Genomic DNA, 13,484 nt, shown 5'->3' with positions numbered 1-13,484 from the left:
TCTAGACAGAGAACTCGGTGTGGGCTGAGAACAAGTGACCTGAAAGCAATCTCAAAACTATAGCTCTCAAGCCCTAAATTATAAAGGACGCTAAATATTAAGATGAGAGGAAAAAAAAAAAAAAACCAGAGCAGATATACTACAGTTTGAGGACAATGATTATACACACAGATCTACTGTACACACAGATTTACATACACAAAATCACTATTTTTGAAGGAAAAGATGTGAAGAAGGCACACATACAACTCTCCGTCAGATAGCTGACTGAGTGCTGAGGGAAACCAAGCCAAGCTAGACAGTTTCCCATCCCAACTCTAACTGCAGTCACCAACCTCTGCACATGAGATCAGCAACACCACAGTATTGGTCAAGTCCCCTAAAACATTTTTTAGAACAAATTCTCCATACTAAGTATTAGTAGCTTAAACGCTGGAGATTATTGTGACTAAAGAACTAAAGAACCTTCACACATGGAGAACTCCATCAGGGTAAAAAAAACAAAAAGAAAAAAAACAACAACAACACAATGGCTCATCAGAAGATTGCCCAAGACTTTGGAATGCGTGCAAAACAAAACCACCTTCATTATGAACTGCATTCCTTCCTCTTCCAACTGGGAGGGAGCATTATGTAAAAGTGATAATCAGTGGTAAGAGACCCGACAGTGGAAGGTAATGAAACGGAATCAGGACTAATCATGCTGTGACTCATCGCTATTTTGTTCTTTGGGTCTGAAAGACTTGGACACTGTAATTATTTTAAGTATCCAAATACACATTCTTTCCTCTGTCCTTAATACATCACTATGGAAATAGATCCCCAAAGTAGCAATGTCTTGAAACACTGAGCAGAAATCCAAATATCACTTAAGATTTAAACATATACAAAATACACACATACATATTCATGGTCGGGGGATATGCAAAGCTTAAATAAAAAGATCATAAAAACCATGTCCGATACAGAAAGGGAAAGTGCTACTCCAGCACACGTTTATTTTTGCGCTTCTTCTTTTACACAAAGAAGGATGAATACGTGAGGCCTACGGTGTGACGACAGTGAGTCACCTTTCCAGCCTTTGTTTCTTTCCTCTTGAAATACAGATGCTGACGGAAAAGATGGATTAGATGCACTCTACTTTTTCTTCAGTTGGCTGATTTCTTAGAGAATTATAAACCATGAAGCTAAACTGAGTAAATGTTGGAAGTTTACCGCAAGCAGCACCTGGGGGCCAAGAAAGAGGAGGTTGTCTGGGTAAACAGAGAATGCACATATATGTGACCCGTATAGACATGGCTTCCTCGCCTTGCTGCTGGCTGTCCCTGGCCCGGAGTTAACTGAGCCACAGGGCAGCACTCTTCGAGCTGCCACGCTGACCGGCCACAACAGGAGAGGCATCTCTTTGAACCTCCCAATACAGGCTGATTTGCTGCTGTACACATATGTGTCTTTGCTACTATTATTTTTACTGTTTTCATACCCTTTTCTTAGTAAAAATAATGTAGGTGAGGGCTAAAAACTTTATTTCCCATGGGGCGCCGGTGTGTGTGGCTCAGTCGGTGCAGTGTCTGCCTTTGGCTCAGGTCATGATCTCAGGGTCCCTGCTCAGTGGGGAGCCTGCTTCTCCCTCTGCCCCTCCCTCTCCCCCCTTCTCTCTCGCTCTCTCTCAAATCAATACTCTGTGTCTGATACAGTCCTCCTTGCTGAAGTGGTTTCCTGCTGCCCTAGCCATCCATGGCAATAGGGGGTTTCTTCCCCTGTCCAAACACCTGCACGTCCCCGTCTAATGCCGTTACCTTAAAGAACCAGTCAATTTTAAAGTCATCTACAATTATATAATTGTCATTTTTACATCTTCTTAAATCCAACTTTGAGACTAGTTCTAAGGTTTATTTCTTAAGACGGAATCAATCAAACTGACTTATTTTAAACATAAAGCCTCCCCTCCCCACCCCATAACTTTTATTGACTTCGGTGTCTCAGTACTTAGAAAAGAATAAGGAATTCCTCAAACAAGTTTTTCAAATACAGAACTGTGGGAAGTAAAAGATCAAAGGACAGTAATAAGCAGTCTAACCTAATAAGTCATATTGATCAGTAAGCTGTCTATCTTCCCCATCTGAAAAGTCACTAATGAGAAGCAGCAGCGGTTGATCTTGAAACACTTTGAAACTGTGATAGGCTCATAAGGACGAGCCTCAGATGCGCTGCAAAAATAATTCTGGCAACTTCTTTGGTTTACTAATTAGCAATACGTCTTGTACCGTGGAGCCCCAAGAAGATCTAAATGACTGAGTCGTTAACAGGATGACTGGAAAGGAAGTAGGGAAGATCCTCTGTGCCTGCCAACCCCTAATTAATAAAAGCACTGGACCAGAGTAGCCCATGTCAGCAAGTCCTGGGGCTGAAACTACACTTCACGAGGGACCCAAGTCAGAGATAAGAACCACAAGCCAAAGACTGGGTCATGAGCACAGGCACTCGGCCAGAGGAGAGGTGTTAGGTGTATTTATGCACTTGGGGGGAAAGGGGAGGGGGGTCCCGACGGATCAGCGCTTAACAAGTCCCTAGGGCCGACTCGATATAGTCCCTGTTTCCATTGCATAGAGCAAAACACACCACAATATTTTAAAGGGTATGTTTTCAACATTTACAAGTTCACGCAAATGCGGCTTCCAAATAAAACTCACCGTAACTTCCAGTCACGTTGGCACAAATCACAGCCCCAAAGAAGTTTGGAAAATACTTCTGAATTCGGGAAATCACTTTCTGGCAAGCTACGGTTGGATCTTCTCCTTGTCTCATATACTCTACAGCTTGGTAGCTGATTTAAACAGAAGAGTAGCTTTAGTATCCCAGAGTAAACAAACTCCAAGTTTGTTACGTGATGTTAGAAACCCCAAACCATCAAAATTGCCACGTTTGATACAACCTTGATGCGAGGTCTATCTTTTCAACTCACCCACGCCTTCATTTCAAGTGAGGAGTGTTATTTCTGGCTCTGGCTGAGTAACTGTTACTCAGTAATAACAGACAGAAGTCATTAAAAATAGAGGTTATGTTTCAACCAGAAACAGGGCTACAATTAATGGGGGAAATAGCGGGCATGTGCAAGACATGCAGGTGTAACCATCATCTCTCAGTAATTAATCGTACACCGTGACTACGTGGCCTACTTTTATCATCAATTACCACAGTTCCTTTCCTCAGTGGCCTTACATAAATTATTTAAGTGCATCCTAAGTATTCTCGTCTGGGAAGTCAAGCAAGAAATATCCTATTTCGGGGATGATGATTGCTTAAATGATCATCATCAAAAATGATAGAGGTGAAGGGTATGGAAACAGACTTTCTAGAAAGCTCTTGTACACACGACATCGGACGGCATGGCACAAACACTTGTTTTCTGTCTTGCCAGACGCCTTCTCCTCCAAGGCTCTCTATGGGTCACAAACGGGAGAAGTCGCACCTTGGTAGAAAGCGCATCAGTATATCCCCATCGCCGGTGGCTGCCGCTGCTCCCGCCGTGTCATCCGCGTAGGCGCCAGCTCCGGGGACTGGCGAGTCTCCTACTCGGCTTAGGGAGGGCACGGCACAGTCAGGCCAGGAAACCAAGCGCGAAGGCTAGATAGTACTTTTATGAGATGCTTCAACAGTGGGGGTTACTCCTCCCTGGCCACAGAGGATTGTTTTGGGTGAATTCTTCATCAGAACACAGAGAGCCAAGATTTTCATTAATTTCTCGATAAGGGTTCCAGGAACCTCAGCTAATGATTTGAGAATTAGGTACCAGCTGGTTAGAGGTCCAGACAGCACGGATGTACAGGGACTTTACTGCCATCCTTTGTCATCGGGTTTCTGGATTGTCTGAGTAGGGTTCAAACTGGATCTCCCCAGCTACAATCTATTCCTGCTTTCCATCTCATGTGCCGAAATTTTACCAAGGTTCTACCTTGTAATAAACCTTCAGTGGTTTCCTACAACTTTATGATAAGACCCAGAAATCCTTAAGCTGACTCAGGGCTCCCTGCAATGTGGCCAGTCCCCTCCACTCCCCAGCTTGGTCCAGCACCTGACATACAGGTGATTTCTCCTCCAGCCAGTGGAGCCCTGAACCTGAGCATGCACTCCCCCCTGCACCTCCTTGTCCCGGAGGCTCCCTTTTCTTCCTGAGGCTCGAGCTCAGCACCCCAGCATCTCTCCGCTGGCCTCCCCAACGGACTGCCCCACTTACTCAGGCCGCCACTGCTTTCCTTAGCTCTGAACCACTGGCTGCAATGCCTTTATCTACCTTGGCTGTGAGGGTGGGGTTGTGTGACATTTTGCACCTCTCGTTAGCACCTTGCACACACTGGTTTATACCCAATGAATATTTTTGAGATCTGGTCTTTGAGAAACACTAACCCATGTATTTTGAATTTTAAACCATTTGTAGATGTACCAGCAGCCGTACGTCCCTTCTTATGGACTACAACCATGCCTAGAAATGAAAAAAAAAATCATTGTAGGTACCATCTCTGAGGTTTATTTCCAATGTAAACAAAATAATTGAGCAGCTGGTAATATAAATATCCTCATTCAATAATTTCAAGGAGAAGAAAATAAGAAGCTAAGGAATACTAAAAATTATACCACTTGCCTAATTTGTGATGTTTCAGAACCCAGTGTCAGAGCATCTTTTGGTAGACATTCCATAGCCTTACCCTTCCAATTGCTCAGTTACTTTTCAGAGGCCATTTCAGAGAAAGCCATTTGATATAGAATAATGGAAAATTTCAACATGACACCTCGAATGTGGTAAACAATATAAAATTATCACAGAACTACATATCAAATACGGGTGCCTTGCTGGCTTGGTTGGAAGAGCGTGCAACTCTTAATCCAGGGATTGTGAATTCAAGCCCTATGTTGGCGTAGAGATTACTTAAATAAGCGAAGAACAAAAACTTAAAAAAAAAAAAACCCTACATATCGAAGATTTAAAAATCTACAAGTGACTAATCACTAGATTTTAGGGGCCTTGTGTAATTTACCTAAAAGTATATAGATACGATGGAAAGAATGTGTGTGTGTGTGTGTACACCTACCCACATATGGCTTTACTTGGCAGTGAAAACAGTTAAAATCACCTTCTGGCACATAAAAGGGGATGAAGAAGTTAAGAACTACAGAACAGCAATGGCTGAAATGGCTGAAATTAATTTTTTAACCATAAAAATCATAAAAAAGGCAAATTACCAATTGTATCATGACCATAATAATTTCCTGTTTCTTTATAGGTAGATCCTTCTTGCTTTAAGACACCAGGTGGTTTGTAAGGTCCACAGTATTTTGAAGCATCTGGTACAACATTCTGTGAACAAGATTTAAGTTTTAGTTTTTAGAAAGATTCGTTTGAGAAATTGGTAAGTAGTTACATACAATGACTAAACATTAGCGAGAAACCCAAGGGATGTCTGGTAACTGAAGATATAAATTAAAAACCAAAGATTAGCTAAGTCTTATGTGAACAGATGGATATAATTTTATTTAATGCTTAGTCTAGTCTCAGAATTACATAATATAGGAGAGATATATCCACATTGTCTGGAAAAGACCCCCGATTTTTTTCTCTCTCTGCATGGCTAAAGTTCTCCACACAATGGTAGTTCTAAATGAAGATTTTTGTATTAGATCCTAATCCTCAAAGGAATTAGGCACACAGCCTGACCTTTAAATTTTGCAATTTGTGCTCTGGCCAACGAAGAATTCTGAGATTTAAAGCAAAATCCATTTTAAAACCCTCTTTATTTCAAAGCTAGGTTCATGTGAACATATTCTGAGTTGGAACCTTGGAGTCCTCTATGGATTTAAAGACACAAGAAGATCATTCAAATTCATGAATTTAGGTTGTGTATATGGATTGGTATTTAATCGAGAAACCTACCACTCATGTCTCACTCATTCCTGTATTTGGTACCTGCCCTGACCCAGTTTTGTATACTAGCCTCTTTCAAATGCTAACCCTAGAGATGCGTTGGTTACTCAAAGGTAATTAGGATGCAGGTGGAAGAAACAGAGGAGAGACCACGGTAGCCACAGAAGGGTTCTGGATGGCAAAGACAAACTGACTTGCACTGAGAGTCCCAATGATTTAAAGATAAATGATCACCATGAACACACCAGCCACCCGATAGTACAGATGCCGTCACACAAGGGCAACGTACTGGGTATACGTCACACGGGTAAAATGCAAAACATCTTTTAGAAAAATGGTTTCTAAAAACTTTGACTTTTTTAGACGTGGAACTTTTTGTTGCAAAGAAATCTGAGCAGAGCAGATCTGACTGAGGCCACCTCCTGTTGCCCAGCAGGGCTGCCACAGTTTGAGAACTGCTGCCAGGAGCCAGTTTTCCACCCCCTACAAGCCCGAGGAGCAGTTAAGGAGCTTCTGCAAACATCGTGCCCAGAGTCTACTCAAGCCATTGCTTCTTCAGTACAACCAGGGTGCTAACCAGCTCTTGAGCCAACAGAAGACAAGAAAGCGCAGACGGGTGTCACTTCATATTTTCTAGTGGTTTACTTTTACACACATTTTCTTTCTTTCTTTTTTAAAGATTTTATTTATTTATTTATGAGAGACCCCTCTCATGAATAAATAAGTAAGACAGAAAGAAAGGCAGAGACACAGGCAGAGAAAGGCAGGCTCCCTGCGGGGAGCCCAATGTGGGACTCGATCCCAGGATCCCAGGATCACACCCTGAGCCAAAGGCAGACGCTCAGCCACTGAGCCACCCAGGTCCCCCAGTGATTTACTTTTAAAAATTATGTCTACATACCCTCCAGTAATTTGGCTGGCAATTCCGAGCGAGCCAATCGGAATGAAGCGCTCGAGAAGCATTGGTAGATAAATCCTCGCTGATGAATCCCATACTTTCAGCAAACTTGGTGGCTGGAGATTAGGAAGAAAAGAAAACTGTGATTTAGTTAAGCACTGCCTTCTACATAAAACACTTGTAGAGGCCGCGTCCTTGGTCAGCGGTCTCTCAAGGTGGGTTCACCACCCCGGGGGGCCCACGGAGACTGAGAGGAACATTCAGACACGGGCTGTTTTCAGGACACCAACCGCCATGTGTCCTTTCTAAACCTGATCTGCTTGAGACCCGAGGGGTGTATACTGTGACAGTTCTCCTTTCCATCCTCCTCCATCTCCCTTCGTGTCCATCACAAAAGAAAAACACCCCTCTCACCCACCAAGAATCTTACTGTCCTCTGTCCTAATCAGGGTGCAGCGCCCAGCGTTGGAAAACCAAACCAAGGGCCAACTGGGCTCCATGTGTGACTAACAGATCCTTTTGCTTCTTGGGCAGTTTTTAATTATGTCTTCTGGCAAAACTGAAGGATGCCTACGCGTGGAGTTGTTAACCTAAGTCATCATTAAAAAGTATTTTTGATTAACGGATCACTGTATGATTTTTGTCATACAACTTGGAAGACGTTCCAGCAAAGCTACTCTGGGGCCCATCTTCTGAAGGAAGAATGCTCCTTGGTCTTCCAGACAGAGCAAATTCAGGGAGAGCAATGCTGTTGACTCATTTTTCCATCCAGCAATTACCTATCTATAGAGAATAAACCCGTTTTTTTTTTTTAAATCCTATTTTAAAGATGAAGAAAGCGTGAATTTAGAAGTAACTTACCTGCCAGAAAACAGATATTAAGTAAAACAGCTGGAATTTGGACATGGGTCAGCTTTTATCTGTTCTATCTTTTGCACCATGAAGAATACAAAGGACTAGTTAAAGCTTCGGTGTAGTCAAAATATACCTGACTCTCCCACTAAAAGCGTGTGCGCTGTATGTTCCAGTACTTTCCGTGCCACACCAATAGCGTTCTTAATTCGTCTGAGATCTCCTACTGCTCCTACGTTCATGGTAGTGCTGCAAGAAAAGAAGTAGGGTTCAATTTATTGGGGTACTTTCAAGGTAGAAACAATATTGGTTTACTCCAAGCAATGGTTTGCAGGGTAAACTCGACTGTCTTGACGTAAACAGGACAGCACATCCCTAAGGTTCACACAAATTCCCACAACCAGAAAAATTAAGGAACACACAGCGCATCAATGTACCACGTACTCCAACAGCACTTCCATCCTGTTTTTCGTGGCGCATTTTAAGCGTGGCTTCCACGAGGGGTTTGGTGTGAAGGCTTCGGGTCATGCAAAGCACAGCCTATGCGGATGGCAGGTAAATGATGCTTTACCTGGCCAGGGACATATTTTCGTAGCACCTCTGGGACTCTGGGCAAGCAGAGTACCTGCTTCCATGTGACGATGCATTTTTTTTTTAAAGATTTAATTAATTTATCTGAGAGAGTAAGCAAGAGACACACATACACACAGAGCATGACCAGTGGGGAGGGGCAGAGAGAGGGAGAAGCTGACACCCCGCTGAGCAGGGAGCCTGATATGGGGCTCGATCCCAGGACCCCAGGATCGTGAGCCAGAGGCAGAGGCTTCCCAACTGAGCCACCCAGGCGCCCCCCACCCCCATGTAATATTTCTATTATTAGGATGATTTTCTCTTAATGGAGAGGGAGGCCCCTGGGGTTTGGAAAGGTCCAGGTACAACAGGCTAGGGGGTTCTGACCTGACAAAACGTCCCGATTCCTCTACCGGGCTCCCAGTAGAAGGCTGATCAGTGTCACCCGCGTGGGGGGCTGAGCTCCTACCCGTCCATGATCATGGCATCCAGCGTGGTTTCTCCAAGCTCGTCGGGACTCCCTCCAAAGCCCACGGTGCCATCGCACTGCTCCCTCTCGCAGGTGGCACAGCCCTGCTCCACGGCATCCAGGGGACCGCCTCCGGATGCCAGAGTTCTCCACGCTGTGAACCAGATCCCAGCAGGGCTTGTTCATACATTGATTTTTTTTTTTTCAGTGCCAAAGGCAACAGAGCAGAAACGTTTTGAGAACTCATACCCGCCCCCAAATTTTTTTCACTTAACTCTATGTTAAATAGAATTTTAGTTTATTAAGCGCTGTCGAGAAAGGATGTAGACAGGAATCACATAATGCAACTGTTTACTGTGGAGGATGTGAAGACTCTGCCTCCTGATGTAAAGTGAGGGGCGTTTTCTACTTGCGAGTATTTCTACGCTGCATAGAAAGGCCTCTCCTCCCTTCTAAGAGAGGCCGCTAAAAGGCATTTAAAAATGAACATTCATTGAATCATAGTCCTATAAACTTCTCCTGCATCATTAGGTCATAAAAGATACAACCAGTACTAGATACGCCTAGCGCTTTGGTTGACGCAACACGAATCACGAGTGTCAACCACCAAACCCTAACAGCAATTCAGGACAACCTGGGCCTCATCCACTAATCGGCACAACAGCCTCGTATAGGTAATTACTAGACAATTGTTATCCTCATTTTAAATAGGAAGAGGCAGGGGATCCCTGGGTGGCTCAATGGTTTAGGGCCTGCCTTGGGCCCAGCGCTTGATCCCTGGGATCGAGTCCCACATCGGGCTCCCTGCATGGAGCCTGCTTCTCCCTCTGCCCCCCCTCTTTCTCTGTCATGAATAAATAAACAAAATATTTAAAATAAGTAAAGAGGAGGAGGCAGCCCTGGAGAGGCCAAGGAAGCTCTAGACATGCCCAAGGTCACGCGGCTGGTGGGCAGCAGAGCCAGGATTTGGGCTCCGGGGGGCCCTGCTGTTTGCACTACTTTGCACTGTGAGCCCCAGACACTGAGAAGGAAAAACGAAAAAAAAACAAAAAAAACAAAACCTCTTTGGTGGTCAGTGTCTTCCTTCATAAAGGGAGAATTCTTTGAAGGGAAGGTGCTCTTACTGGTAATTTCTAAGTGTCACTCCTGGGCCTACGGGCGGGCGGGCAGATGTCGAGAGCGGCGCCTTTCAGGGCAGACACGGCCCCGCGCCCCGCCCGGTCCCCACCGCGCAGTTTCTGTCTCGCCCCTTGTGCTCTCCCTGTCTTCAGTCTCCGACCCCCGCGGCCCTGCCCCGCGCTGCCCTCCAGCCAATTCCGCAGCCGCTGCCGCCCCAGAGGTTTACGGAGCGGCCTCGAGGCTGAGGGGAAGGACACCCCTTCGCGGAGCTGCAGCGCAGTTCAGGGTCGGGAACCCCAGGTTACGAGGTTACGGGGTGGAGAGGCCCACGGGGGCGGCCCCCCCGGGTCACGGGGTGGAGAGGCCCACGGGGGCGGCCCCCCCCCCCGGTCACGGGGTGGAGAGGCCCACGGGGTGGAGAGGCCCACGGGGGCGGCCCCCTCCCGGGTCACGGGGTGGAGAGGCCCACGGGGGCGGCCCCCCCCAGGTCATGGGGTGGAGAGGCCCACGGGGGCGGCCCCCCCCCGGGTCACGGGGTGGAGAGGCCCACGGGGGCGGCCCCCCCCCCGGGTCACGGGGTGGAGAGGCCCACGGGGTGGAGAGGCCCACGGGGGCGGCCCCCCCCCGGGTCACGGGGTGGAGAGGCCCACGGGGGCGGCCCCCTCCCGGGTCACGGGGTGGAGAGGCCCACGGGGGCGGCCCCCCCCCGGGTCACGGGGTGGAGAGGCCCACGGGGGCGGCCCCCCCCCGGGTCACGGGGTGGAGAGGCCCACGGGGGCGGCCCCCCCCCGGGTCACGGGGTGGAGAGGCCCACGGGGGCGGCCCCCCCCCGGGTCACGGGGTGGAGAGGCCCACGGGGTGGAGAGGCCCACGGGGGCGGCCCCCCCCCCGGGTCACGGGGTGGAGAGGCCCACGGGGGCGGCCCCCCCCGGGTCACGGGGTGGAGAGGCCCACGGGGGCGGCCCCCCCCCGGGTCACGGGGTGGAGAGGCCCACGGGGGCGGCCCCCCCCGGGTCACGGGGTGGAGAGGCCCACGGGGGCGGCCCCCTCCCGGGTCACGGGGTGGAGAGGCCCACGGGGGCGGCCCCCCCCCGGGTCACGGGGTGGAGAGGCCCACGGGGGCGGCCCCCCCCGGGTCACGGGGTGGAGAGGCCCACGGGGGCGGCCCCCTCCCGGGTCACGGGGTGGAGAGGCCCACGGGGGCGGCCCCCCCCCCGGTCACGGGGTGGAGAGGCCCACGGGGTGGAGAGGCCCACGGGGGCGGCCCCCCCCCGGGTCACGGGGTGGAGAGGCCCACGGGGGCGGCCCCCCCCCGGGTCACGGGGTGGAGAGGCCCACGGGGGCGGCCCCCTCCCGGGTCACGGGGTGGAGAGGCCCACGGGGGCGGCCCCCTCCCGGGTCACGGGGTGGAGAGGCCCACGGGGGCGGCCCCCCCCCGGGTCACGGGGTGGAGAGGCCCACGGGGGCGGCCCCCCCCCGGGTCACGGGGTGGAGAGGCCCACGGGGGCGGCCCCCCCCCCGGGTCACGGGGTGGAGAGGCCCACGGGGGCGGCCCCCCCCGGGTCACGGGGTGGAGAGGCCCACGGGGACGGCCCCCCCCGGTCACGGGGTGGAGAGGCCCACGGGGGCGGCCCCCTCCCGGGTCACGGGGTGGAGAGGCCCACGGGGGCGGCCCCCCCCCGGGTCACGGGGTGGAGAGGCCCACGGGGGCGGCCCCCCCCCGGGTCACGGGGTGGAGAGGCCCACGGGGGCGGCCCCCCCCGGGTCACGGGGTGGAGAGGCCCACGGGGGCGGCCCCCCCCAGGTCGGAGGTCCGGGGACCCCGGGCGCGCCCCCAGGAGTCTCGCACCGAGGCCTGAGCTGCGGCAGGTCAGCAGCCGCGTGCGGGCAGGTGGGCGCGGCCGAGCCGAGCAGGGGGCCCCCCGGAGCCCCGGCGGGAGGGTCGCCCCAGCCCCGGTCCCCGCAGGGCCCGCCCCGCCGCGCAGCCCCGCCGGCCGCCGCCCGCACCTGCTTCGGTCGCGTTCCTAAAGGGCCAGGTGTTGAGGACGAGGGGCAGGAGGCCGCGGCCCCGCACGAGCGCCGGCAGCAGCAGCAGCAGCGCCAGGCCGCACCTCCGGGCCATGGCCGCGCGCCCGCGGAGCAGCCTCGGCGCCCCGCCCCCACGATCCGCGCGCTCCCGCGCTCCCGGCGATCCCCCGCGATCCCCGCCCCGCCGGCGGCTCCCTGCGGCGCGGGCCGCGCTCCCGCTGCTCTCGCGAGACCTGCCCCCTCGGGGCGGGGCGGGGCGGGCGGCGGGGCGGGGCGGCCTGGGGGCGCTCAGGCGCGCTGCCCGGGCGCTGCGGGGCTCCTGCGCGGGTGTTTGCGTGTCTGTGACGGTTACCGGGACGACTGCTTCCCGGTTGTGAAGGGCGGACTGAGCCGAGAAGTGAGAAATGATGCCGCGCGGGTCGCACGAGCCCGGGCACATTTCCCTTTGCTTTTCGCTTGCGATCTTTTAAGTGCAAAGTTGAGGTGGACACCCGGCCGGATGCAAGATGCGCCCCGGGACCCCTGGCCTCGGGGATCCGGGCTGGGGAGGGGGCGTAGGGGGAGGATGAGCCCCGGGACCCCTGACCTCGGGGATCCGGGATGGGGGGCGTAGGGGGAGGATGCGCCCCGGGACCCTGACCTGGAGATCCGGGATGGGGGGTGCGTAGGGGAGGATGCGCCCGGGACCCTGGCCTGGGAGATCCGGGATGGGGGTGCGTAGAGGGAGGATGAGCCCCGGGACCCTGACCTCGGGGATCCGGGCTGGGGGGGGCGTAGAGGGAGGATGAGCCCCGAGACCCCTGGCCTGGGAGATCCGGGATGGGGGGTGCGTAGAGGGAGGATGAGCCCCGGGACCCCTGACCTCGGGGATCCGGGCTGGGGGGGGGCGTAGGGGGGATGAGCCCGGGACCCTGACCTGGGGATCCGGGATGAGGGGCGTAGGGGAGGATGCGCCCGGGACCCCTGGCCTGGGAGATCCGGGATGGGGGGTGCGTAGAGGGAGGATGAGCCCCGGGACCCCTGACCTCGGGGATCCGGGCTGGGGGGGGCGTAGAGGGAGGATGAGCCCCGAGACCCCTGGCCTGGGAGATCCGGGATGGGGGGTGCGTAGAGGGAGGATGAGCCCCGGGACCCCTGACCTCGGGGATCCGGGCTGGGGGGGGGGGCGTAGGGGGAGGATGAGCCCCGGGACCCCTGACCTTGGGGATCCGGGATGAGGGGGCGTAGGGGGAGGATGCGCCCCGGGACCCCTGGCCTGGGAGATCCGGGATGGGGGGTGCGTAGAGAGAGGATGAGCCCCGGGACCCCTGACCTCGGGGATCCGGGCTGGGGGGGGCGTAGGGGGAGGATGAGCCCCGGGACCCCTGGCCTGGGAGATCCGGGCTAGGCCGAGCGTACGGGGGGGGGGGGAGGGCGTGGGGGGGGCAGGCCCGCTAAGAGCCCAGCGTTTCTGCAGGACGTGCTCTCTCGTGCTCTCTCGTGCTCTCTCGTCTCTCTTGTCCTCTCTGTCCTCCGTGGTAAACCCAGAGCTAAAGAAGAGGCGCCGCGGGGCAGGGCTCCCTGGGGCGCACCTCCCAGGGCTCCCGGGGTTCCAGGCAAGGTCGCAGAGGTCCCCGCCTTCCCGCGCC

At 53.2% G+C, this 13,484-nt stretch overlaps 1 protein-coding gene across 2 annotated transcripts; it reads right to left on the bottom strand.

The window, feature by feature from the left end:
• Positions 1–958: 958 nt before the first annotated feature.
• Positions 959–12,014, bottom strand: AGA (aspartylglucosaminidase). Of its 2 annotated transcripts, none has more exons than XM_055333794.1 (9): positions 11,836–12,014; positions 8,710–8,863; positions 7,807–7,919; positions 6,822–6,934; positions 5,242–5,356; positions 4,408–4,483; positions 3,473–3,580; positions 2,694–2,827; positions 959–1,227 (listed from the first exon to the last, which is right to left on the bottom strand). In XM_055333794.1, exons 1-9 carry the CDS (start codon positions 11,948–11,950, stop codon positions 1,127–1,129), a joined length of 1,029 nt encoding a protein of 342 aa, XP_055189769.1. In that variant the 5' UTR covers positions 11,951–12,014; the 3' UTR covers positions 959–1,126. The 2 variants fall into 2 exon arrangements, with proteins under 2 accessions (XP_055189769.1, XP_055189770.1); XM_055333795.1 differs by lacking the exon at positions 11,836–12,014 and adding an exon at positions 9,771–10,023.
• Positions 12,015–13,484: the final 1,470 nt, after the last annotated feature.

The sequence above is a fragment of the Nyctereutes procyonoides genome, unplaced genomic scaffold, assembly GCF_905146905.1.
Source record: "Nyctereutes procyonoides isolate TBG_1078 unplaced genomic scaffold, NYPRO_anot_genome, whole genome shotgun sequence".
Classification (NCBI taxonomy): domain Eukaryota; kingdom Metazoa; phylum Chordata; class Mammalia; order Carnivora; family Canidae; genus Nyctereutes; species Nyctereutes procyonoides.
This window is presented reverse-complemented; position numbering and strand designations above follow the sequence as displayed.

Coding starts and splice junctions, on each gene's coding strand:
- AGA (XM_055333794.1), bottom strand. CDS start 11,950: ATGGCCCGGAGGTGCGGCCTGGCGCTGCTGCTGCTGCTGCCGGCGCTC. Junction 6,935..7,806: donor GCTTTTAGTGGGAGAGTCAG/GTATATTTTGAC, acceptor CCTAATCTCCAG/CCACCAAGTTTGCTGAAAGT. Junction 2,828..3,472: donor CTGATGCGCTTTCTACCAAG/GTGCGACTTCTC, acceptor TGTTTAAATCAG/CTACCAAGCTGTAGAGTATA.